The following is a 27,229-nucleotide window of genomic DNA, read 5'->3' on the forward strand; positions in this document are numbered from 1 at the left end:
TATGAGAGGTAATAACGTCAGAGCAGAGGACTGTTGTGCTATGGAGGATGAGACAAAGAGGTGGTTTAATATAAAGTACCTGTCACCCTGAGGGCTTCTCCAGCTTGTGAGAGAGAGACAAATGTATCAGAGAGACAAAAGCAGGAAGAACGACACAGACAAACTAAGCTCAAAGGAGCAGAAAGAAGCTATTTTCGCAGTTTTCACCTCCAACTCTTGTCATAATTTAGCATACAATATCTTGTCTAATGAGAAGAATCTGAGAACCTGTAGTACATTATTTAACTACATTCAAGGAGAGAGATCTCAGTGTGCTCAATAGATAAGTATATTAGTGTTTGTTCAGTTGCAGAAATTCCAATAAGATTAATTAAAAGGAAGTTGGCACAAACCTGCGCAGCTGTCTCAGACTTGGCGGCGTCAGGTGGCAGAGTGTGAGAGGAGCGGGAACGTGGCGGGGGCTTAGGAGAGGCTAGACCTTGTGGAGAGCCAGCAGGGGGGGCAGCAGCAGCAGCAGCAGGGGGGGGCCCTGCTTTAAGAGCTTGCTGTGGCTGGAGCGGAGTTGAGTGTGTGGGCTGCATCGGTGCCTGGAGTTGGGACTGAGCTGCAGGGGCAGCTGGTTGGGGCTGCATGGGCGGCTGCATGGGTGATGGAACCTGGGGTCTGGCTGCAGGGGGCTCTGCAGGAGGAGGAGCCGAGGGAGGGGGGCCTGGGCGAGGAAACGGGGACAAGTTCAGGCTTAAATTCATCGTATCACATTAATAACATTCTTATATTGCTAATCTGGTATAATGCCATCTGTAGAAACACATTTCCTTACCCAGAGGCAGGTCAGTCGGCTTGACCTGGCCAGTGGCCACAGGGCGTGGGGCTCCAGGGTGGGTGTCAGTGATGGGCCGAGGGGCCCCAGGATGCACCTCTGGAATGGGTCTGGGTGCTCCAGGGTGAGAAAGAGGTGGTTGGCGAGACTGGGGGGGCATACTGATTACCCCTGCCCGAGGAGGGATATTCTGGATGACAAAGAAAATGGAAAAGAGAATAGAGATGAATTAACACATTTGGTAAAAATGAGTAAAAGACAAACTTTGTGAATATTTTAAACTCACGGGTCTGGGAACACCTCCAGGTCCAGGAGCTCCCACTGCTACCTGGCCTCGAGCTGGAAGGGTTAAGACAGACAAACCGGCTACATCAGCAAATATCGTACTACTCTGTATTTATCATGTGGGCTGTGCTCCCTAGGGAAAGATGTAAGGAATAGGAGAGGAGCGTTTAGGGAGATGTGAGGTTTAATAGAAACAATGACGGTAACTTTTAGTAGTCTTAGTACAAAACCAAGTTACACACGAGGGCACTGCAAACCCACCCCAACCTATGATGGAACAAAGATGGCTGACTTAATTAATAACGATGATGACTCTCTGGAGGAGAGGCAGGCCTTGTTCTGAGAGCCAACTGCTTATCACACAGCTTGCAAGCACACACACACACACACACACACACACACGCACACGCACACGCACACGCACACACACACCTCTTCTTTCACTATTCTTGTGTTCCCATGAGACTTAGAGGTCTGCTTCGGTTTAAAACTTCACTGTACAGACACCAAATGCAAGTCAACCCAACTAATCACGCACATCCTTAATGTGACACAGGGACTCAGCCACACACACACACACACACACACACACACACACACACACACACACACACACACACACACACACACACACACACACACACACACACACACGTCACAAATTGGCTAAGCAACCGAACCCTACCGTCCACCCTGGGACAGGCTTATTTTGTGTCAATGTATAAATACATAACACAGGATTACAGTAGACAGAAAAGGGGATGATTTCAGCCTCGTATCATAGCCAGCAAGTAAGTACAAGAAAACTAACCACAAAGACGAGCATTCACGGGACAAATGCTACGTCATGCTTTGTGGTACTCACCTGCAGCTGCTTCTGGCCGAGGGAGAGCGGGGCTTTTTGGTCCTTTTTTTTGCAGCACAAAAGGAAACCAAACCACACTAGTGTTATACACAAAGTGGAATACCAGTCAAAGGAAGCAAGTGTTCCCAATGACAACCCTTTACAATAAGCACTAGGAATAGCGAACGCCAGTAGTAATGCAGCAGAGCAGGGAAGTCTGAGAAGCTGCCAGTCTGAATATCTTACCTGCCTCAGAAGGAATTCCCCACTAATCAGTGGATTACTGAAGCTGAGCTGACTTTAAGACCTTTTCATGTCTGGACCAAAAGGGATTTTCCTTTAACTCACGATATCTCCTCAGTTACGGAAAACCGTGGTCACCAAATCATTATTTGTTTTGGACATAATGATGCACATGCAAGGTATCCAGCTTCCTACTATGTGCAAACATTTCAGTCAGACGGTCTCCTGCATGACTCCTGATTATAATGGGAATCAAGTTAAATTATTATGATGCATATCCTTCCTATTACTTACTTCTGAATGTTTAGATTAAAAAACACAGGAAAATGCCTTTTTTCATTTGCTACTTATTTTGCACTTAAATTATCCAAACAACAGGCTACCAAACACATCTCTTTTGCACACATACAAAAGACTTAAGATGGCCTCTAATGATGAAGAACTGGTAAAAGGTGAATCATCAATGTCCAAAAGGAGCAATGATGACTGGTTGTAAGACTACTAGGATCAGCTAATATTTAAAGACACACCGCCTAGACAGTTACCTTCACTGCCTCTCCTACCAAACAGTGGGTTGGGCCATTCGCCACAGTCTTCAAGTCAAAGAGGGGAAAGAGTATATCAATATGAAAAAATAACCATCATGACTTACCTAAACCTACGACAATGTCTAAGCTAATTAATAATGACACTTTTACAGCACTCACAAATATACCACACAGGAGAATATTATTGTAAAGAATTTACATTCACCAAAATCACATATTAAGGGGAACGATTGTGATGATGCACAAGAAGCACTGCATTTTGAACTTGACCCAAATGGTCAATCAGCACTCGAAGAAAACCCTTAATCTAGGAGTTGTTGTTAATTAAAACATGACTCAGCAACCCCATGGCCTACTTCCACTTCACATTTTAATCTGAAAGTGATTTGGGTGGATGTTTGTGGCAACATGTCGTGTTTTAACGAGCTGAAGCTAAAGCTAAACACAAGGACAGCCCAGTGTTTGAGGGTTTGTGTCACGTTGATGCTTCAGTGAATAAATACACTTGTTTCTGCATCACACAATCATCTGCAAACTAACTATGCTTAACTGAAATGAGCATTGGAACTGATGACAGCCTCCTGATGCAACACTAATGCATTGTGCTTCTCTGTGTGTAGCATCAGATGGAACATAGCAGCCACTACTTTAAATGCTTAAGCCCTGTAAGCATATGGACACACAGTTCAATACTCATCACTTTACCTGCAGAGCCCTTTCTAACTGGCAGAGGACTCATGCCTCCTTCAGGAATGAGGCGAAGAAGTGGGACAAAGGTGAAAATGTTAACACCTGAATTATGTATCTCATTCTATACCATGCTGAAAAATTAAATGTTCACACTTCCAATGTGGGACTGTATTTGGTTGCTCTGACTGAAGCTATACTATTGTGATTAAATTGAGCTTTAATTAGTTGTAGACAAGGTTCAGTCTGATGCTTTACCTGAAGGTGGTGGTGGGCGTTGAGGAGGTGCTGGGCGGGCTGGGGGGGCATGGGGACGAGGGGGGGGCGGGCGTTTGGGCTCTGAAGATGTGGGGGCACCAGGCTGGAAGTCCACAGGAGGCCCTAGAAGGAAAAAAAAGAGAAATCTAAAGATTGTGCTTTAACTGAGGAACAACATTTGACCATTTGCAGTTGTTTTTCCAGACACTGTGAGAACTTGCACATTCACTCACTACAGAAATCCCTAAATTTGAATTTCTTTGAAAAAGAACATGGCTTAATGCCTTAAATATACTTTTCTTTTTCAAATCACAAGTCACACCGGTCAAACATATATCAAGCCATGAGCCCTAGTTTTCTGAAAGTCTAATAGACAAATATCTCATCCTACAATTTGTTCCGCAGCTGTGATTCAGTGTTGACCAAAGAAAAGAGGATCATCACTGCACACGTTTCAATACCACACCATGAAGCATCTTTCAAAAGGAAACAAGTAGTTTACTGGAAGACACACTACACGCCCTCTAACACTAAACATAGATTACATCATCACACACTACATTTTACCTGGAATGTCTCTCCTCAGTGATGATGGGCTTAACTCTTCTTCCGGGCATTACAAACAGAACAGAATTATAGTTTATAGACTGGAGACCGGAGCCTGAGCTGATTCATGGACGGTACTTTTAGCAACCTGATTCCACGTGTGTGTCAAGATGCACATGTTATATATACATATATACCTTGTGATGGGCGGGAGGGTTGTCCTCGAGCAGACCTGCCGGGGGCAACAGGTTCCCCCTGGGTGGGGGAGGGACAGGGACTACTGCGGGGGGAGGGGAAAGGGGAGGATCCAGGGCCCGAGCCTGCTCCAGGCTGAAGGTGCTGGGGAAGGATCTCCTCCACCTCCTCGTCCACATCACCTGGTTATTAAAAAGGCAGGAATTCATAAATTCAAAAAACATGTAACATTGTATAAATAAACTGAGATTTCTGAAGACAAGGATTGGGATTGATTGGCTGTCATCCCTCACCTTCCATATCATAATCATCGTCGCCCATGTCTGTGTCCTCGGCAAGCAGGGTGGAGCTGGCCGAGGTGGGGATGCTTCCACAGATTCTCTCCACACTCATCTCCTCCTCCAGACTCTTGATCCAGCCTGGACTCTTCAGACGGATGTCAATCAGTTTGCCGAGGACCTACAATGTAACCAAGAGCCATAGACAATAAACAAGTGGACTAGTTACCAGGTACACAGTTGACTTATGGAGCATTTGTATAGCTTAGAAGTAATTCATACAATCAGTGATGACTTACAGTGGAAGCGCTGAGAGAAAGCGCAGCAAGAGCAGAGTAACCTTCCAGGAAAGTCACCCACATCTTCTCCTCAACAAACCTGCATAAACAAGGACTTTGTCAATGCAGTCTCACTATCTGAAGGCAATACGTGTCCGTCTGTGTCGGGCTTTCAAGCTCACCTGATGAGGATGACCTCTCCGAATTGAGCAAACTTGTCCAGCAGCTCGTCTATGAGAGGATCGTCAAAGTAGTCGTCGGGGCCGGAGGAGCAGAGGGACACCAGGATGGTGCCGTCCGGAGGCCCCTGCAGGGCAATGACTTCTTTGTAGACCTGGTGTCGCGCCTCCGGGTCCACCTCCAGGATGTCCACGTCTATTATCGACACCACGGGCCTAAAGAAAGACGGGAGACATTGTGATTAAAGAGAAATAAAATATATTTGTTTACAACATTGTTATATTTCACTTTGAGAAGGAAATACAGCAAATTATACCGTTGTGGTGAAACTTAAACAGATCTATCTTATTTACCTGTGGTCTGAGGTCTTAAGCTCAGCCCTGCCATAGTACTTCAGAGTGCCTGCGCTCCAGGGGTTATCTGGATCGTCGTCATTCTCTGCAGATGTAGAAGCTGCTCCTACTACATTCATCTCCTCAGCTGCAAAACATGCACAGATGCATATAAAATACCCTTTTCCCACCAAAATTAGAGCGTTTTACATGGGAAAACCCGATAAAATAAATAATCTTGAGCGCTATTTGCAGGGACATGGGCAGAATTTGTGGCTGAAATGACCAAGAATATGATGTAAAAGTGGCAAACCCTACTGTCTCCACCCGGATGTCATGTTTCCATCATAGCCGATAAATACCTGTGACTACTGCAGAGCCACAGGTATAAAATACAAAATCAAACCATAAACGGCAACAATCAAAACTTCCAAGTATTTTGGTCAGCCTTATCGTGAACGAATGCCGATTGTAACCTTTCCTAATTAAGACAAAAGCCAGATGTCAGTGGGGTTTTTGTCCAGTGGGGGAGGGGCTTAAGAGTGAAACATATTTTTGCCAGTGTTTTAACTTTGTCTGTGTTGGTTCGATTTATCTGCAGATGCTCTGCACCTTACCTGTTTTATCAAAGTTCCACTTCCTCCTCTTCCAGAGTATGCGGTCAGTCCAGGCTGGTGTGCGGCACTTCTCACTGGTGTCATAATCTTCTGAGAAGAGGTCATACTTGTAGGTGGGTGCAAAATCCAACTTCCCCTCGATAAAACCTCGGAACACCTGTTGAAGAAGTTTCTGCATTAGTACACGCGATAAAAAAGGCTCGATGTTGCGGCACACCGTTTTCTGTTGAGAGGAAGTGAAAGTTAGTGCTGTAAACATGCACGTGTGCTGCAGGTCCTACCAAACCAGCATTCTTCTGGTCCAACAACTGGTCCCCAGCTGTCAAGGCTTCCCAGTTTTGCTGTTTGATTAGCTCTTTCACTTCCTCGTTGGGCAGGCTGATCCGATAGTTAAAGTCTCCACACCAGAAAACGTAGTCATGCGAGTACAGCAGACGACCCTGGCAAGGACAAGACGAATGCGGTTATCCTTAAGTAATGCAAAAACGTGTTTGAGGAATCACTTGCTGATGTCATGTTTTTTTTTACCATGGGGAAGGTGAGTCTGCGTGTGATCTCACTGTAGTCGTCATTCCTCTCCTTGACCTGTGACTGGCCAGCAGCAAAGTGGGAGCAGACGAAGCAGATGCTGGTGGTATGGAAGAGCAGGCGGATGGCCACACCTCCTTTATTGCCTGTAGCCCCGCCCATCCCAGTTTTAACAGTATCTACAGCAACATCCCTGAGAGAAACGTATCGAATGCAAAAAATTACATTTGCTACAATAACTGTACGGTATGACTAGATGCGTCTCTCATGGCAATGTGCACAGTTCCTACCTGATGAAGGGTGCGTGCTGTGGGCGGATGAAGACAAACAGACACACTCCCACCAGCTGCTCTGAAGCCAGCAGCACATACTTGTGGTCCCGAGATATGTTTTTTTGGAGCTCAGCTGCCCAGAGTTTCTGGTTTGTAGTGCTGAGACAAAAACAGAAATATGTGTCATAATTAGGGGTGTAACGATACACGTATTCGTATTGAACCGTTATGGGGCTCACGGTTCGGTACGCATTACGAACTGAACAATAGGTTTGAATAATATTAAATTGCTTTTGAAAAAAAAATATATAGCTGAAATTGGTGGAGCCACTGCGCTCAAACATGGCAACCCACCCGAGATAACGTGCGGTCCTTCCCTGATTGGCCACGCTCCTATCACGTTCCCGGATGTTCACAAACAACAACAGTCTTGATTACCGATCGACTACCAGGTTAATTCAACATGGAGAACTGATTACAGGTGTTGTTGACCGTGTTGTCTTTATTAACAGCTGTTGTTCAGTTAAAGTCTGCATTATTACAGAGGAAACAGCTGTTAATGGAGCGATCAGTGAGCGGCGTGACCAGACCTACGAAGCAGACGTCTGAAGTAACAGTTAGCGGCTTTAGAGAGGACGGACACAAAATGGAGGACTTTCCTTTTCTTATTAATGTTTATTTTGTTCTGTACAACCATGTACAACAAGTAGTAGAGGAAGTAAAGGAACAAAACATGGATTGCTCTCCAGTAGACAGAGACTTCAGACACCTGCAGAGCTACGAGTGAGAACAGAAACAACGACACCGAGGAAACGAGTGAGAGATGAGTGTTGACAACATTTATGGATCATAATCTAGTAAACCTTTGTGTGTAAGTGTTGATTTTAATGTAAATATGAGGTGTGAGAGAGAGAGATAGTTACAGTCTTGCTCTAAGTCTGAAAAATAAAACTTCTAAAACTTTCCAGGAAATGTGTCTGTTTGAGTTTATAGAGGAATATTTTAGAGAAGATCTTAAATATCAAACATGACCTTTAATTGTTAAAGACTACTTGAAACTCTCACCAGCGAGGATTTGGCATTTCTGCTTTTTTGCTGTACTGTAAAACGTATCGAACCGTGGCACCACTGTTTTGTATTGAACCGAACTGAGAATTTTGTGAACCGTTACACCCTTAGTCATAATGCAGAAAAAGAAGAGCAAAAAAAAAACGCACAAAAAACAAAAAAAGTTGATCACAAAAAAAATAAGTTACTAAATCTCCTCAAGATATAAAACCAAAAGAATGAACATAATATCAGCCTTGTCGACTCAGGCCTAGGCATCCTTTTTCAGGATTTTATTTCTACTATATATGAACTGTTCATACCATTTTTAATGTAATTAACACAGTTAAATATTTCACAATATTTCTTTTTTAAAGTGAAACTAGTGAGCTAAAGAGAAAGATGTATACAGCACAGAAAAACACCTCTTTTTCTATGGGCTAGTGGTAAACCCCCCCCCCCCCCCCCCAAAAAAAAAAAAAAAAAAAAAAAAACTAAACCAGTGAGTTATCTGACATACCTCGCACTGACAATATTGCCAGCATTTAGTTCAACCATTTCCTCAAAACCGATGGCGAAGATATCTATGGGGTTTGCTTTGCTGTCTGTAAAGAGAAAGAATACACAATAATCAACAAATGTCTGATAAAAATATTATATATTAACATAATATAACTTTGTGAGCAGTATAGTGATTCATTCTTCTTGTTCAAGTAAATGCATCCACCTAGCAAATGCTCAGTTTGAACAATGTCAACTGTTGTTCCCTGGACCCCATGAAGTAAATAATAATTAAATAATTCAATGACTTCCTGAAGTCTTGCCTATAGTGTTCAGCAACCAGCAGAGAAAGTTACTGCACCGTGCAAGAAATAGTCTGGCACACAACCCTCCTTTAAACCAGAGATCTAACATGTTAAATACTGAGTTTAGACATGCTGGTAGCCGCATTTTGTTTCCTTCTGACAGAGCCAGGCTAGTAATTTTTGTGCTAAGCTAGGAATTCACAAATATGTATATTGTACATATTGTACAAACATTGTATCGTTCCTTTCTAATTTTCAGCAAGAAGGTGAATAACCATACTTCCCAAAATGTCAAGCTATTCCTTTTAGCAAATGAAAAAGAGCAGCCCTAAAAAAACATAACCTCCAGACATGACATTTACCACCAGTGAGTGCAGAGGAATAAACACCAACATACCCTGGAACTCAGGATGCCCCGCCTTCTTTGGAGCATCCAACAGCCAGTCGTTGAGCGTCTGGTTGCGGAAAGCAATGCTGCGAAACTGTTTACCCCCGTTGACATTCCAGGTGCCGGTGCACACCCGGATCTGCTTGGGCCTTGTGTATTTATGGTAGTTCTGACACATTCCCAGCAATACTCTCGGGGAGGCTGTAAAGGGGAGGAAAGTATGATTAGAGTGTAAAATGGTTGAGTATGTGTGTCTGCAGGGAAGGAAGTCAAACAGGGGAAACAAAACAAAAACGCAAAAAATCTAATCAAAACCAATGGGAGAACATCCAAATACAACAGAGGAAGACTGAAACAATGTCCTAAAAAATGAGTCATGGGATAAAAGACACAAACCAGTTGAAGTAAAGATGACATTCAAATCTTCAACTTTGGTAATTGCTCATTTCTGTCTTTAAATTTCCACTCAGTGATGTTAAATTTCATTGCAAAATTCTGCATTCTTTTAATCACTATTGCAAAAGCCTGATGTGCGACAGACAGAGGGTTGAACCATTACCAAAATTAGATTATAAATGAATGAACAATAATGAGCAGCAAACACGAATGATAGGACAACTATGTGATGGGGTGACGAGATCCGTCCACTGCGGGCAGTCTGTCAGTTACTATACCTGATTGTAAGACGGGCTCAGTGACTAAGATTGTGAGCAGGGGGGTGGGGGGGAGAGAAGGGAGAGAAGGGCGGGTTAACCAGTGCTTTAACAGATAATTCTGGCAGAGCAGTCGGTCAGCATTAATCTAACTGGGACAGAGAGCTGACACATGGAGATTACGCTCGCATACCAACCCTTCTATCGTGCAGAGAAGCTTCTGGCTAACAGGGCTACAACAGATACAGGTCCAAACTCGTCAAAAATATGTAAACAACTCCTCCACTTTGGAGCAGAAGAGAAGATTTTCTTAAAATTACAAATATAGATGCTGCAACATGTAATATGGAGCAAAAACTTGCATTTATAACATTATTCATTGTACATTTTAGGGAAGATGTGATCTGTTGACTCAAAGTAATATATATATATATATATATATATATATATATATATATATATATATATATATATATATATATATATATATATATATATATATATATATATATATATATGTTGTAAAGAATTACCATAAAGACTGGAAGTGGTGAGTAAGGCCCGAGCCTTATCGGCCAAATCACTGTTGAGAGTGGAGCCCAGCCTCAGGATGTCTATCGCCTCCTGCTTAGAACTGTCAAAGAAGTTGTTCTGGATGGTCCTGGTCACAGAACGAGCGCCATCTTTTAGCTTTCCCGCCTACAAACAGCCACGAAAAAACTAAAGTTATTAGCTATACTCTCACTTTGTGTGAAAAAAAAAGAAAAAAGTTTGTACATTCCACTCCAACCACGGAAGAGAAGAAAAGGAGGAACACATAAGACAGATATACGTCATTTTTGACGAACTGGGAAGAATCAGAACTTTAAAAAAAATTGATTGATGTGCAACATGCCACATGGTGATCATTATTATTGATTCCTCCAAGTTCATCCAATCAAGACATCAGATGTAACCAGATAATGTAGGCAACAATAGAAAATGATACTGTAGTGAAAAAACATTTTCTCTTTTAACTCATTTCTGTCGATCAGTAGAAAGCTCCATGGAGGATTCGAGGGTTGCCAGGTCAAGATAGTATGCATCACATGTATACCTAAAATCAAGTTATTATTTTATTTTTAAATAAAAGAGGTCCCAACTATCCCATCCTCCATCATCCTCATTTAACCCACAGACACTGAAACCAATAACACCCCAGAAATAGACCCACAGCTCAAAAACGACATAGACTGCCTTGTTCACTTACCACAGAGGTAGAGAGGTCCAGAGGACAGCAGAAAGAGATATCACACAAGAGTTTAGAAACTGAAGCACACAGAGGAGATCCACTCTGTCACTGCATGCACAAGGCATTGTTTTAAGTGCTATTTATGGTTAAAGGTAACACTTTAGATCCCCAGTTCTGTTTAATTTGAGGGCCACAAAATGTGCCAATTCTTTAAGTAGATATGTATTTAATGAGGCACAACTTTGATATATTTGGAAATCTTGCCTGAGCTAAAGCTTTATTTTTCTTTTCAGTTGGAATAGTCTTTATCACGTATAAGTGTTCATCAAGATTGTCTATTCCAGAGTTGCTGATTAAATATCAACCCTTTTACAATTGGCTTTACAAAACGCTGTCATTCACTTCTTCATGTCCCCAGGCAGGATCAACAATTGGGTGGACGTTGTTGAAGAAGCTGAGCTGTACCATTAAGTGCTAAAATTAATCAAATCTGACAAAACCATTAAAATCCTACATCAAATGCAGCTATGATAACCTGCTGTGCCTTAATATTGCCTCAATGGTGAAACTGTGAATGTGTATTTTCGTGTACCTTGGCCTTGCCATCCAGAGCACCAGTGCCCGCGTAGATCTTACTGACGGAGTCTCCATTGGCAGACCACATTGTCCTGAAAACCTCCTGGAACCTGGCCACCAGCTGGGGTTTCTCAGTCAGACTCATTTCCTCCAGCTGCTTTGGCAGCATCTGGTGAGGAACGGGGGGGTGGGGGTGGGTAAGACTATGAGCGTCAATATCACAAAAAATGAACTTTGACGGAAGACATGCAAATACTATTTTATAACAAAAGAAGAGCATACTGTGTCAGACTATTACCTCAAGGGCAAAGAAGGCCTGCACACTGTTGGTTCTATCCAAACAGTCCAGGCAGTTGGTCCTAATGGTCCCACCCTGAGTCCTAAAAAGGCATACGTTCTAACGTTAAGGATCAATAACAAACATTGCATTGACTACTACTTAATTCATGTTTTTTGTATGAATTCCTCACCTCACGATGCCCATCTCTCCAGAGTAGTAGAAGAACCCGCACTCTTCTGTGAACTTGTTGAGGTAGGGTTTGAGGACACTGTGGAGTTTGTCTGCTTTTCCTCCCTTCACATTTTGATGGTAGTCAAAGTTCACCATCTTCACTGCTGAAGCATGCTCTGATGCCTTCAGGTGACTCTGACAGTGACCGAGAAAGGAAGAAGACTTATTAACAGAAACTTTAACTGAATGCAAAACCGTTGTGCGTGCAAGGTGTGTTGCCTGTACCTATGAAGCAACATTAGTTTGCATTCAGGAGCGCAAACCCAAAGGCTTCTAAGGAAACCTTTGGTTGTAGTATGTCAACATGTAGTTCATGTTTTAAAACGAGGGCTCAGTTAACAGCCGGCAATACTATCAACTTTGTTTCATCAATGAAAAGATTGACATCACAGATAAAAACTTAGCTAAACGATGACACACAAGGAACAATAATATTTCACACACAGAGTGAAAATAAAGAGCTTCCCTGCAATTTGCGTTGTGCACTTAAAATCCACCCCTGACGATACAACATTTCTGGATATGACAACCAGGAAGTGCCTTTAAAATGAATCAATGAAATACAGCTTTAAACCTGTATTTGGGTTAATAATCGGTTTTGATGCACACTATTTGCTGCCGGTGTGTTTTGGACTAAATCTTCTTTGTTAGATTTAGTCCAGATAAATGTCTTATAGTACATGTCAGTGTAAAGGGACGGAGAACGGCTGCTCTCACCTGAAAAGCTTTGCTGAGCATGTGTTCCCCTTCCTTACTCCCAAGCAGGTTGATGATCACTTGTTTACCGTACAACCTCCGCAGTGCAGTAAAGTGTCTGGACAACAAATATACAAATCACATAATAAGCATCAATAAGGTCTCAAATTACATCACAGACTAATAGTGCATAAATTCTAACATTTATCGTAATGCATTAAAGTCTCCATGCTAGAGCTTGATAATTACACAAAATGTATATTGCAGCCGCAATTAATATATCAGGGCTACAGCAGCACGACAACGTCACATCTCAACATCTGCTGGGCTGCTGTACAGAGTTACAACACTGACAAGCCTGTATCATGTTTCTTTTTACAAACCGTTGTATAGTAAAAGGAATGCACATGACTTTGAAAGGGATTTGGCACATCAACAATGGCAAGAAATGTTGATTTAGGCTTCATTTCTGAAGTCAGCAGGGAAATATTACAGTCAAAAGCTGTATAAGTCTTATTACTTATTTGTATTTCAATGCATCTTTCTTCAGCTGTGACATTCACTCGCTAAAATAGGAAATACAACTATGTATAAGATGGGGATTCATCCAAAGATGCACTTCGGTAGGGATGTGTTTTTGCAGAGTTGTAAAGACTGGAGGGACAAAGGAAGGGACATTGCCAAGAAGAGACACTGAAATAATGGCGGGCCTCTGAACAAACTGCTTAAATACATTGCAGAAATACAGTAGATGGAGAGAATAGCAGACCTCGGCTACTGTTAGTGTTTATAAAAAGATGTTCTTGTTAGCTTTGTACTATCTCAGGAATTTCAACACAGAAATCTTGTCACTGCAGAAACTGACAAGATACAACAACGGATGAGTCACAAGTCCGGAGAGATACTGAGAAAAACTAGATGCATTGCCAAATACTTGGTGTGAAGAAATGACTAATTTGTTTCAAAATATAACTGGTGTACCATCTGACGTGCTTGCCTCAACATGTTCAGGATACTGAAAAGCAAGGGGGGGTGGGGGTAAGTTGATATTTGGGCTCAGCTCAGTCAATCCTTAGAAGTCCAAGATATCTAGAAATGACAGAACCACTGGTGGACTTCACAGAGTTCCAGCATCACCTATGATAAAGTATTTATTATCAGGCCGACGGCTTCGTGAGCGTGGCTGTGTTGTGGTATTTGAAAACACTGACCCACTGTCTGTAATGTGTCCTTTCTGTTCCCTTCAATAAACCGGCCTCTGAGGACACACTTCAATTAACAAGTTCTCCTCTAAGAGTCTGGGGAGCTTTTCTCTATTAAACCTCGGGCGGTGACTGCAGGAGACATAGTATTAATGTGTCTCCTCTGCTCCTCAGAGGAACGGTAACCAGTTGAAGGACAGATAAAGCAGCTGGGAGCTGCTACACATTATTAACATGTACAGTATGTACACACACACACACACACACACACACACACACACACACACACACAGTGCACAGAACATTTACCTTTCAAATGCTGGTGCATTTGCCTCAAATCCCCTTGAGAGTTTGACACGATGAGAGCCGACCTGCAGGTCAGAGACAGCCAGAGAACACACGCAAAAAAAAAAAAGACACAAGTCACGGTGTTCTTCTTCACTTCAAATCAAATCCTTAAAAAAGGAAATTTGCACACACACACACACACACACACACACACACACACACACACACACACACACACACACACACACACACACACATTGCAGATGACCAGAAAACCTGGTGGTGAAGTTGGGTAAGCAATTTTGGATAACAGTGGAAATGTGACCTTCATGGTGAAAAAAAAAAAGATGGACAAGCCATAGGACCACAGCAACGCAGGGTCAGCAAAAGAAGATTTGTTCATTCAAAGACACTGACCAGCAGAGAGATCTTGTTGCCCGTCACCTTTAAATACATTTTTTCACCTCTTTTCCCTACCCTTCACTGCCTAAAACGCTCAGATTTTATTCATCTTCTTTTGCTTTCTAAAATACCTTCTCTTCCCATCTCTGATGGCTTGTCATTAATTTAAAAAGAACAAAACGTCATCATCCCTCCTACAGCATTCAGTTTCTGCTTCCTCTTTCTCCTACTGGTCACACAAGTCAGGTCACAAGCGTCATACGTGCATTTTGGGTCTAAACCAGTCAAAGATTATTACCGCTGCATTGTCTCTGAGGTTATTATCTGCCCACATTTTCAAAGCATGCGATGCTAAATATTTTTGCTCTATGCTGCTGCCATTTTGTCCCTCCTTACTTTACTCTTTCTACTGTTGTGCAGGTCTATGCTATGCATATTTAATAACTTCCTGAGATGGCATCTGAAAAGGACTCAGGTTACAGCTTAGACCAAAACCTCTTCCCATCTTAGTCCAACTCTACAGCAACAGATAACACCTGGAGTGAAATTTGTGACATCAAGCTCTCACTTTAATACCAACAGCATTTAATGCACACGAAACATTTAAAGGTTACATACGTCATGACTATTAATCATAGACATTCGTCAACCAATTCATTAGACATTTGATCATTTGATTGATTGTACTTCTTAAAGTACAAAGCATATTTGTGAATATTATTGTGACGCCACATGCGATCATATTCCACTGATGGTTCTTTCCCCAAAACAACCATAAAATAATGATAAATTAAGATTTTGTCATCAACCGGGACCCTAATAGACTAAGAGGGGGAAACCCTACCACTTGAATGATTAACATGTTTCATAGTAGGGTAGTTAACCACTAGTTCTAATGTAAACTAACTGTATCGCGATTAATAACTCTGCATCTGGATAAAACTGAAACTACCCATCCTGCTTAGGGAATGAATCTCAGACTAAGGAAAGGGGAGAGTAAGCCAACAAAGCCACAAGGGGAATAAGAGCTAAAACAGTGTTTTAAAAAGCAGGAAGACTACAGTTCTGTCTGAAAACAACCCCGAGCCTACATCCCTGTGTTTTGACCAAACCGTAGACATTGGATAGTTGTTAATTGACAATATGGAAAAATTCGCTACAGTTTCCTGAGGAATAACAGCAGCTTAAGTGAAAGGGAAGTGGTTAGGGGATGTTTTCAGACCAGGCTCTCACCTGACCCAAGAAGTCTGGGAGCTGAGGGAAACAGAAAAATGCCCTTTACCAACCACTATATCTATCGGTAACCTCTCCCACGGCTGACCTAATCCACTAGTTTGTGCAATGTCAGGACAAGGGCCGGAGAATCCCAGCGATGTTGTTTATGGTGTGAATTTAATACTACTGTGTATGGGACCTGGGTAAAAATCCATGTCTTTGGCATTGCACAGAGAAAGCCCTATCTGCAGTATGAAAGCGCCAGCACCCAAAAGAGCCAAAAAAACACCCCAAAACAAAAAGGTTATACCAGGTGGGGATTCTCATCCATCCTATCAGGGTGCCGATTCTCATTCAGGTGCAACCAAACACCCTTAATGGACTTTTTCTGAACACAGCACGGATACAATGTGTTAAAACTAGGATAAAGATACCCAGTGTAATTACAAGGAGACGTTTCATTCCCCACATATAGCCAAATACAGTGTATTTTAATTAAAGTGTTTCTTATTGTTCCACATGGACCTCATCAGAGTTCAGTGTTTACACTTACACTGTGCAATCAACTGGGACTGATTGAGCCTTATCTGCAACGGCAGCTTTTATAGAACGGGCAGGACTACACAAACATGAGCGCTGCTTTAGGATATTCAGATAATGTGGCTGAATATAAGTAAAACCTCACGGTCACGATTCGATGCTGGCTTTATGGGATGGATATAGTTTCCATTACCTGGATTCCTGGCTGTTCCCAGAAAAGAGGAATGGACCCACGGATCTGTATGAAGGAAGAAACTTTGTCGTCCAGGAAAATAACCTGTTCAAAACAATAGCAACGTTGGGTTACGCTCATTAGCAATGTGATAAAACACAATTTGTAAAAAAGACATTTTTCAAAATGTACAGTAACGTTATAGGAGGATTGAAAGAACAAAAATGGAACATAGTACAGCCTTTATGAAGAACTGTTAACTAACTAGAACACTTGACAATACAATATAATCTAACACAAAAATCCTGTAATTACAGCTACACATATGAAGCTTCTAATGTTTCATTTCTATTTAGACTTCTACTGAGACGTTGAATGACCTCTATGGTAGTTTTTGAGACAGCAAATATTGGTGTAGTTGTACTGCATTACACTGTATTATAACTGTAGTAGTTCCAGTTATTCTGTCCAACGTACAACTTCGTGTTTGTTTGCTGAAATAGGAACTATAAAAAAAAAAGGGACAATGCAAATCCAGTCATTTGTCACAATGAAGAGCTGGGAAGTAAGCTGGCATATTCAAATATACAGTAAAAGCAAAATACTGATTGGACTGACGTTTACTAAATAAAGAAGTTGAACTATGGCAAAAGTAAAAGGCTTCAGACTTGAGCTTGACCAATAAGTGTGCTGGTATATCATCATCACTAGCACAATGCTGCTGGTTTTCCTGTCAGGGTTTAATGTTACCTATGAATCTATAATTCATTTTGTTGAACAATGGCATTCGACGGTGACGGCACAAAATGCTCGAGCAATAAGAGTCTCATTGCTAACGCCGTACCATGTTTTCTCCTCACCAGTCAATAGATAACCAGTGTTTAAACAGGCTGTATGAACCAAGGCCATGTGACCATGCACACAGCATATAGAAACTGATAGAACTAAGCGGGATTCAATACAACTGTCAAAAACCCGTCACCTGTTCAGTCTCCACAAAGTTGGCCACCTGTCCGTCGTCATTTGTTCCGCGGACGTTGAATCGCGTGCCGGCCCGCTCCGAGCTGAGGCGGGAGAAGATACAGGCCTTGGCCTGTTTGTGGCCCGCATAGATGGTCCTGACCTCCACACCGCCACACATCAGCCTCAACAGCCAGTCATCACAGTTTACTCCGTAGTGTTTCAGGTGCAGGTGCAGAGATTGGTTCCTATTGATTAATCAAGGCAAGACACGACATTAAAACACACAAAACAAATTCAGTATGGGCAGCGAATTTTCACACAGGTTGCAAATAATAATCACACATTCAGCAGAAACTATTTCAACCGAAAAGATGTATTTAGTTCATATCCATTATTTCAGAGATTGTTAAAGTCAAACACATACACCTACTACTACTCTCTTTATAACAGTAATGGTTTCATGCTTTTACCAAAAGAAGCGGTTATCTGTAGTATCCTCTAGGATCCTGCGATGTGCATTGAGACTCAAGTCCATGCTGACACCAGTGGCAGACCAAGCAAAGTAGAAGTGTCCCGAATTCAAGACCTTTCGCACTTCAGCGATCCGGTCCTCGTCTCCCGGATCATTCTTCAGAGATATGAAGTCTGTCTGTGTGACCCTGAAAACCTCAGAATCCTGCACCTTCCCCACAGAGCTGCATCCTGTCACAACCACCAGACTGTGGAGCATGGAGTCACCTGCAGAAGTAAGTGGAGAATGCCCCCAAAAAAAGAATTAGATGATGAATTGTAAAGAAAAAGGATAAAAAGCAAGCAGCTTGTTATATGAAGCAGTGCATTAAGAAAAGATACAATAAAACATTTGGCCTAAGAGACTGGACAAGAAACAGTTAATTAAACTTCTTTAAAAAGGAAAATCACCAGCCAGTCAAATCTCAGCCATCTTTAAGACTGAGCTTCAATGTTTTACACAGTTTTTTCCCCTTGTTGTGATAACAAGAGCCTTCAAGGTCTGATGGAGGGCAGGAGAAAGCAGCTTAGAAGTAAGAAGCGACAGTCCAACAAACCAAGAGGCCTTCACAGACACACTGGGGTCAGAATCTGGCCTGTATCCAGGAAATGTCTGCAACGCAGAGCAATGAACAGAGAAGATGCGTCCGTAGCTTACCCAGGTTTAAGCGGAGGACGCCCAAGATGCCATAGGCATCGAGAATCTTGGCATATGAGTTTTTAATAGCCTCCTTCTCTGCCGCCGCTAGAAGACAAACAGCAATTTAGGGGAAAAAAAGTTAGTAGTGCCTGTGACTTAATTATAGTATAAAATCACACCTAAAGTATCTGTCATTACAGTACAATCAAACAGGATGTCTTACACAAGACGGCAACAGCCCCAGATTCAAACATGAGGCATTCTTCCCGGCTCCTGGTCTCTACTATGACACTGTAGGGGGGGGGGTCCAGCTTGTGGTAAATGCGATATCCCTTGCTGAAGGCCATTGTTGATCCAAGATGAAAAAACTACGTTATTACCTGGGAACCAAAACAAACGAATGAATGACCATATCAGATAAGAGATACTCACAATCAAATACAACATCTGTAATTCAATGGCTACTAGAATGCATGACGGTGTATTGATTATTGATGAAGATGTTACCTCTGATGTGACCATATATAATACCATAATAACGTATCTATCTATCTATCTATCTATCTATCTATCTATCTATCTATATCCCTTGCTTTAGAGGAAGTGTTTGCAGCTAACGTTAGAACTGGACCACCAATTAAGACCTTTCAACAACTAAATATAAATACTGTGACTGTGAGTAATACAATTTTGGGGTTGAAATATTTTACATTTTAATGTACATCCTGCACATTATGGAAATGTATCGTATTATTAGGCAACATTACAAATTACGTGAAACCGAAATCTTTCATTGCGAAATCAGTTCCGGGCATAAGGGCCCAAAACATAAGGCAAACTAATCTTTTAAACACAATTTCGCTGGTGGCCCGGAGATTATGAGCAGCACGGATACTGTGTAAGATAACGTTAGGCCGGGGGACTGAAACATCATCCATCCTGACACGGTCAGTCACGACTTTATAACGCACTTTGCAGCAGGCGAAGCTAACGCTAACGTTGCCCTGCACACCTAGCTTCATAGCTAGATTTTGTGAAGTGAGAAACCAACTGACAAAACGAGAGTGATACACTGATTAAACTGCCCTGCACCTATCTAATGCTAGCTGACAACGTTAGCTAAGTTAGCTAAATTCATCACAGGGGTAGTAGCTATGATTCGCTATCTGACGATGTTTTGATGGTGGTACAACCTGCACGTCCGGGATGATAATCTCGCATTTACTAATACGTTGATTGTCAAACATATAACGTTTAGGCCCGTGCATAGTTTTGAATGTTAGCTCTATCTCACTGCTGCACATTTAATTTAAAATACATAGAGGAAGGGGTGAGGATTTCGACTTACCGTCTGCCCCCGCCGGGTTGACACTCCGCTGTCACAATAAAATTCTGCCCGGTGTGTTGGCAAAATGGTACATTCCGACACTAGGCACGCCTACATCACGTTACCGTAATACCTGAAACGGTACCGTGTGCTTTTGTACAAGGACAACGGAAGTAAAATATGTATAAATACATATATATTATAAAAATGTTCAAGCTATACCCAGTGAACGTTCCTTTGGGAATTGCTGTTAATTTGCAATAAAGACTGGTTACAGAAAATCACAAAATGTTCTCGCCCGAGTTTGCTCATAACTGACAGCTCCATCGATCCAATCAACACAGCCTTGAAAGACTGCTGTCCAATCGTATATGATGAAAGACGGGACGTCAGTGTTTCATAATAATAACGCCGTAACTAAGTGCCGTACACTTCTCTCTTAAACTGGAGACATACCTCGGCTCTTAAACCGATGTATTGCAGGGTTTTTGTTACTCGATCAAAAGATGACGTCTATTTAAGAGGTAAGAGTTATACAGCGTGTTTTTGTCAACATATTACGAGAAACAAGGTAAAGTTAAAGGCTAGGCTGTTGTGTCCATTGTTTGTTATGTTAACATTGAGCTAGCACTGATCATCCTGCAGTATTGACAGAAACAAGTAACCTTACAGGGTTATTATCTTGAATTCCACTTAATGTATCGAACTGTTAGATACTGTTGGATCAATAATGTACTTGTAATGATCGATGATCCTTCAAAAACAGCCAAACAAATATTATCTAAACTTCCACGTAGACTTTGTCTTCGGACTTGACTCCTGCATAATATTGAAGAAGAATACTGTGGATGTCATTACCAAGCACAGCGCATGTTGAAGGGACCTGTTGATGGTTGCAATTTACAACAACAGAATTATCTTTACTGAGCTGTTAAATATGAAGTAATTTCCATTTTTTTTCCATTGTTGTACAAATATGCCAGTGTGTTATTTATACATTGTCATGTATTTTTAATACCCAGTTAACCTGTCTTTTGTACCGTGATGTCTGTGCTCATCTCTAAATGTGTTCTCCTCATCTATTTTTTTTTTTTTGTAGGGAATATTGCAGCCCCTCAAAATGAAAGGTCTTTACCTCGTGGAGCCTGTGGTTGCACTGTACGCTTTCTCCAGTTTTCTCATCTATCCTCTTGTGCAGCAGTATGTGTACCGGAGGCTCTGGCTGGAGCTGACAAACACCCCCTATCCCGTCTCTGACAATGCCTCCAGATGTGCAGATAACAGCAGCAGCAACCATTCCAGCTACCATGAGGTTAGTCACTAATCACTGGATGTAAGCGAGCATGTATTTAAGTAACTCAAGGTAAATGGAGTATTCTCAATTACCAATATTTTGAACAAGTAGATTTTTTTCTCTTCCACAAAAATCACACTAAGAATGACGGGCTAAGTGGAGAGCAGGGCCGCCTTTCAATCAGAGGGTCGGCGGTTCGATCCTCGGCTCCTGCTCTACTAGTCTCATGTCAATGTGTCCTTGAGCAAGACACTTAACCCCAAAATCGCTCCCGTAGCTGCGTCTACGGTGTGTAGATAGATACTGAATTGTAAGTTGCTTTGGATAAAAGCGTCTGCTAAATGACTGTAGTGTAATGTAATGAATACACTATAAACTCCTCCGGTATCCACTTGAGTAGCATTTTTAAAGTATAAGAAGTACTGAGGTTTTGTAATAGCGTCAATACTTTTACTACTACTATTATATTATTTGAGAACAATATTACACAGATTTTTGAGACAGGAAAAAAGCTCCTGCTTTTCTTGTGTTTTCTGCCTCCTACATTGTTCGGTATGTGACACAGCCTCAGCCATTGTCATGTGAGGCTTTCTGTGTGTTGAGAAATAATACTGACAGAGAAAAGCCGGGCTTCCCAAAGTAACTTGCAGCTCAACAAGACCTTAACTGTCATGACACAGCATGTATTTTCGTATAAACCTTTCAAAACCCCTCATGCAGCTCAGCTTTATATTGACATAATTACTTTTTAATTCACAGCAAGTAAGACTGCAGCACACCGAGGTATACCACATTAAACAAATTTAGAAGAAATATTCCTCTGCAAAAATAATCTAGTTACATATTTACCGAGGAAGAACGAAAGCAGAGAAGTGAGAACAAACACATTAAACCTGTTTTTTTCTATATTTTGGAAAAAAAACACTTTCTGCACCTGTAGAACGCTTTGTTTCTTTTGGCCCTGAATAAGAAAACCTCACATGACACGCAAATGGCAGTGCATTTCAGTTTGCTTTCATTTGCCGGATAATTGGGAACTTGAGGCTTGTTATTTTTTCCTTCCGAGGCAGTCCGGTGTCAGCCCATACATGATTTTTGGACTTAACCATGCTCTCTCTTTCTGTGTTTTCAGGAGGTACAGAGGCAGGCATCTCTCTTCTCCCTTTACTCGGAGCTCTTCTCCACAATCCCTTCTTTGGTTGTCACCCTCATGCTTGTGGCCTATAGTGACCGGGGAGGACGCAAGGTCACGATCATCATGCCTTTGATTGGCACGTTGATATACACCTTGGCCTTCCTGACAGTGTCCTACTTTGAGCTCAACATTTACTTGCTCATCATCTCCTCGCTCCTCAGTTCTCTGTTTGGCGGCTTGGGCACATTTCTGGGGGGCTGTTTCGCCTACATAGCAGACTTGTGTGAGGATGACCGTCAGAAGACGCTGCGCATGGCCGGAGTGGACATGATGATTGGCCTGTTATCTGGGGTGGCTTCAATATCCACAGGCTACTTCCTGAGAGCTGCAGGCTTTAACTGGCCTTTCCTAACCTCTGCGTTGTGCCAGTGTTTGATCCTGCTCTATGCAATTTTCATTCTGGAAGAGACTGTGACGAAAGCTCCCTCTGATTCCGTTATTTTAGATGGGTCTCCTCAGCACTCAGCCATGAAACAAACCATCTATGGGGTCTACTACATGTTTGCAAGGGCCAGCCGCAGGAGTAAGACTATCTTGGTCCTCCTGATACTCATCTTCACCAGCTTCTCCTTCGCCTATGTGGGTGGGATCTCCCTGATGACGCTATATGAGCTGAATAAGCCACTCTGCTGGAGTGAGATTTTGATTGGCTACGGCTCAGCACTGTCCTCCACAGTGTTCCTGGCCAGTTTTGTGGGAGTGTCAGCGTTCACGTACTGTGGTGTGCCACAGCTGCTCATTGTCCTGATGGGGATCCTGTCCGTCATATCAGGCATGGTCATGTTGCCGTTTGCTAAAACCACTTTCCTGATGTTCATGGGTGAGAAAAACGTTGATAACGACAGTGCTGCTTGAAGATAACCAACGCCTTATCTGTCAGTTGTTTACAAGCTCAAGTATGTGCAGAAACAGAATTAAAACCTGCACCTGGTTTATTTTTATGTTTTCAGAGAAGTTCGGTGATGTTGAATAGTTTGATGAGGGCATTGGGGATTATTAATAAATTTCACCTTTTACTGTATGCCAGATATTGGAAGTTGAGTTGTGCAATTATGCCCAGGAGTTGTGGCCTTGTAGCCTGGTTTAATAACTAATATGCCTCTGTATAGCTAACCATCACATATTTTCGTTTATGTAGCCCTTTTACAATATATGACATGAATCTCAAAGTGATTTACTTGAAATAAATAGGTGTACAATGACATGACATATCATATTAAACATAACAGACATTTTCAGTGCAGACTATAATATAAATGAGTAGTATAAAACAGAAAGTAAGTTAACATAACAGGCATGTTGCACAGGTTACTGATTGACAGAACATGTATTTTATTAGAGTATTGCATTGTATGCAGATGAAACTATACAGATAATTGACTTGAATCTATGTTGTTACTTTAATGTGTGCATGTTACAACTTCATGTGGTTACATTCTGCATTATGATGTGTAATATGAAGTCTGTCTTCTGATATCTGTCAACCACAGTGAGGGTGCCAATGCTTCTGTCTATCATGCCTTTCCCTGTTCTGCGCTCCATGACGTCAAAGATCATCTCAAAGTCTGAGCAGGGTGAGTGGGTTTAGGGCTTTCAGAAGCCACAGAGCCGTGTCTGTGTGTTTGTAGAGTCAGGGTCCACTGAATAGTTGCCTACCTCAGCAACTTCATGATGCACTTGAAAACAAAGCACTCGCAAGTTTCGGTCCCTTTAAACGAAGAGGAATCTTGAAACTAACTTGTTTGATTTTGAACACATTCTGTTTTCAGTCGCCCTATCACTTCTTAAAACCTGTTTTTCCTCTCTCCTGGGTGTGTATTTGCAGGAGCTCTGTTTGCCTGTCTTTCCTTCCTGGAGAGTTTAACTAGCAACGTATCGGCCGCAGTTTTCAACAGCGTCTATGCTGCTACACTGGAGTGGTTCCCTGGCTTCTCCTTCCTGTTGTCTGCAGGACTCTGCGTCATCCCGTTATTTGTCCTTGGGTAAGTTGTACATTTTGTCGATGTAGATAACACACCAGCACTTTTGCATTTTTTTAATACAAAAAGCAAATACATAACATAATTAAAGCATGCAATCTCGCATCTCCAAACTCGTGTCATGTGTAGAGCTGTACTCGGTGGATTGAGTTACAATCACCAAACAAACACCTGTTTTTCTGCTTAGTCACTGTTTACCAGTTTTGCTGAACTAGAAAAAGGGAAACGCCGTCAGTGATTTGGGCGCTCAGAAAACCAGAAGACTCGGTTCCTCATTCCTGCATTCATCACATCTAACTTCCCTCAGCAAACAAACTGTTGAACTCTTCATACAGCAATATTAACACATGACATTTACAGTGTGTCTTTTGAACTTTAACTGCTACGCCACCAACATCACTGCTGTCTTATTATATAGAAATGGAGGCCATTAAAAGGATACTTAACTGTGGTACACTGCGTTCTTACATTTGTTCGGTTACACTGAGTTAGCAGAGAAGTGCTGCTGAGTCAGTCTGGGAGGTCTAGCGTGAAGCTTAAAACTCCTTGGGTGGATTCATCTCTGTCACATGCACTGCTTCTTCTGATACATGGTGAGTAATGATAGTATAACAAAGCTACTGGGTCAGCAATCTCAGATTCATATCTGGTTGCAACATTGGAAACATCACTGACTTTGTGTTACTCGGGCAAGCTGAAGCAGGTCTGCACACAGGAGCTTTGTCGAGAAGACAGTTGCCTAGTTTAGTTGGAATTGGTGGTGACAGAAATGTATGCTTCTCTTATGCCTGTTTTTTCCACATTGCAGTGTGGTGAGTCTGATAGGAGTGGATGTTGCCGAAGAGGTCAAAGAGCAAGAGCCTGTCTTCCAAGGAGAGGAGGATCTTGATGAAGATCAGAACGGCCACAGCTCTCTTCTTAGCTGAGCCACAGCCTGCCTAAACATCACCAGCACGTCATTTTGGCCTTCCGTGATTTGTTCTTAGACACTTTTTACAAAAGTACCTCATTGACTGTTGTTAATAATGCAGGTTACAGATTAATTTATTGTGCTTTTGAACTTGAATTTTATTAAGATACAACAGGGAGTTGTGATTTTTTTTGGGATTAGATACATAGTATATAAAGCAGGGATGGGATGTTATGTGACGTGCATCCAACTTGTAAAATGGTAAAAATCCTTACCCGTTTTTTATACCTCCAAATGGCCTGACTGTGACATTACTAACACATTCAAAAAATGTAATGTGTTTTCATACAGTTTTACAGTGTGATATGATATGCACTTTAAAAAAAAAAATGTTTTCAGACTTTCAGTCACATGGACTGATGATCTGTCCTACATTTTGTGTCTTATTTTTAGTGCAATGTTTGTCAATGCCTTTACAAAGAGCTCCACTGTCACTTGTTTCCAAGATGAAATTTCATAAAACACAAAATGCAATATAACACAAAGCTTGTTATCTATATAAGGATACATATATTTTTCAAACAAATCCACAATTTAGATGCATTTAATCAACTGGAACCTACATTAAGTGATGTAAAAATAAACAAATAATATAGTATACATGTGAATGTATAAAGAATGTCAAGTAACCCCCAGAGTAAGGAAGGGGTTTTTAAAGGGAACAAGGACTCAGTGCTTTTTTAAAGAAATAATAATCTCTATTTAGGACATAGTTGGTATGGTTGTCTTCCAACTTTAAAATGTGATGATCTAAGGGATGATAAGGAAGGAATGATGGGAAAAACTACAAAAAGACATCAATCAAACAATAGCCAGTGTGTTTTCTAAGCGGGAATAGAAATTTAAATATAACATGAACAATGGTGGGTGGTATATCAAATGGGACAGAAATAGGTTGTTTACCCTTAACTGTGCCACACTGAATAAGCTAAAGCAGGATGAAACTTTAGGTATGGTTTCAGGTGGACCATCCCAGGGGGAACCCCTGATTGACTCAATTCCAAATGTGTCATCGAAGTATAATTGCAAACACAGGGATGTGATTGGTGTGTTTTCTTTCTTTTTGTTTATTTCAAAAGTGCAAACAATCCAACAAATAATTTGACAAAACGTTGTATTTGTGACTTGTGGTTCATATCTTATGTGCATGCTCATGTCATGTGTGTAAATGCAATAAAATAAATTAAATGTTCTATTTTTTTATTTTTATGGAGAATTCATATGAGTTCCTCTGACAGTCCAAACGATGACCATCAATCATGTTTTTGTTTTTTGCTGTTTGTATAACATACTCATGTGGAAGTTTACATGGACCAGTTTTTCTTTTGCTTGCTAAAACCACCACTGATGGAGATTTATGTGCCGTGTCTTCAACAGAAGTAAGTACTAGCAAGGAGTTTTCCTTTGTATGAATCACATTTTTTGCAGGGCGATCTTTATCTTGATGGAAACTAATTAGACATCCAGTCAATTGAAAATATGCAGAAATAGTTTTCAAGTCAAATGTTGAGTTTGGATTGTAAAAATTAAGAAAAGGGACACTATTAGGAAATAACAAATGAGACCTTGAATATTAACTAAGGTTCAACTTGAATCTTAAATACTCATTACGTCAAGCCGCAGATTTATCTGTCAGCAGCAACATACAGTGAAATGGTGCCATGGTGGAAGATATAACTATAAACTATCAATTTGTGCACATTTTCTCAGGTT

The 27,229-nt window shown here is 41.5% G+C and overlaps 2 protein-coding genes across 8 annotated transcripts in view; one reads left to right on the forward strand and one right to left on the reverse strand.

Moving 5' to 3' along the window:
- Nucleotides 1-20,166, reverse strand: part of synj1 (synaptojanin 1) — a 22,065-nt gene extending 1,899 nt beyond the window's left edge. Inside the window, exons 1-30 of one of the 7 annotated variants that reach the window (XM_068715957.1) lie at nt 20,100-20,166; nt 18,975-19,131; nt 18,770-18,856; nt 18,072-18,339; nt 17,621-17,846; nt 16,660-16,743; nt 14,331-14,392; nt 12,841-12,937; nt 12,083-12,258; nt 11,911-11,992; nt 11,629-11,781; nt 10,339-10,504; nt 9,827-9,850; nt 9,162-9,353; nt 8,479-8,563; nt 6,930-7,070; nt 6,640-6,832; nt 6,393-6,551; nt 6,112-6,268; nt 5,516-5,642; nt 5,165-5,377; nt 5,004-5,082; nt 4,720-4,885; nt 4,429-4,608; nt 3,686-3,808; nt 1,971-2,012; nt 1,107-1,159; nt 821-1,010; nt 393-709; nt 80-103 (exon numbers count right to left, since the gene is read on the reverse strand). In XM_068715957.1, the coding sequence (XP_068572058.1) occupies nt 83-103; nt 393-709; nt 821-1,010; nt 1,107-1,159; nt 1,971-2,012; nt 3,686-3,808; nt 4,429-4,608; nt 4,720-4,885; nt 5,004-5,082; nt 5,165-5,377; nt 5,516-5,642; nt 6,112-6,268; nt 6,393-6,551; nt 6,640-6,832; nt 6,930-7,070; nt 8,479-8,563; nt 9,162-9,353; nt 9,827-9,850; nt 10,339-10,504; nt 11,629-11,781; nt 11,911-11,992; nt 12,083-12,258; nt 12,841-12,937; nt 14,331-14,392; nt 16,660-16,743; nt 17,621-17,846; nt 18,072-18,339; nt 18,770-18,856; nt 18,975-19,098 (3,987 nt within the window). In that variant the 5' untranslated portion in view covers nt 19,099-19,131; nt 20,100-20,166 and the 3' untranslated portion in view covers nt 80-82. Of the gene's footprint in view, nt 1-79; nt 104-392; nt 710-820; nt 1,011-1,106; nt 1,160-1,970; nt 2,013-3,685; nt 3,809-4,428; nt 4,609-4,719; nt 4,886-5,003; nt 5,083-5,164; nt 5,378-5,515; nt 5,643-6,111; nt 6,269-6,392; nt 6,552-6,639; nt 6,833-6,929; nt 7,071-8,478; nt 8,564-9,161; nt 9,354-9,826; nt 9,851-10,338; nt 10,505-11,628; nt 11,782-11,910; nt 11,993-12,082; nt 12,259-12,840; nt 12,938-14,330; nt 14,393-16,659; nt 16,744-17,620; nt 17,847-18,071; nt 18,340-18,769; nt 18,857-18,974; nt 19,132-19,944; nt 19,965-20,099 lie in introns of those variants that run through there. The other 6 variants (XM_068715954.1, XM_068715952.1, XM_068715953.1 and 3 more) reach the window with 6 other exon arrangements.
- Nucleotides 20,167-20,501: 335 nt separating this feature from the next.
- Nucleotides 20,502-26,709, forward strand: si:dkey-5g14.1 (lysosomal proton-coupled steroid conjugate and bile acid symporter SLC46A3). Its single transcript, XM_068715959.1, has 6 exons — nt 20,502-20,602; nt 21,178-21,390; nt 22,505-23,387; nt 24,058-24,141; nt 24,393-24,549; nt 25,355-26,709. Exons 2-6 carry the CDS (start codon nt 21,199-21,201, stop codon nt 25,470-25,472), a joined length of 1,434 nt encoding a protein of 477 aa, XP_068572060.1. The 5' UTR covers nt 20,502-20,602; nt 21,178-21,198; the 3' UTR covers nt 25,473-26,709.
- Nucleotides 26,710-27,229: the final 520 nt, after the last annotated feature.

Source organism: Cebidichthys violaceus, unplaced genomic scaffold (genome assembly GCF_023349555.1).
Source record: "Cebidichthys violaceus isolate CVI_PGR_0920_01 unplaced genomic scaffold, fCebVio1.0.p SCAF_20, whole genome shotgun sequence".
Classification (NCBI taxonomy): Eukaryota; Metazoa; Chordata; class Actinopteri; order Perciformes; family Stichaeidae; genus Cebidichthys; species Cebidichthys violaceus.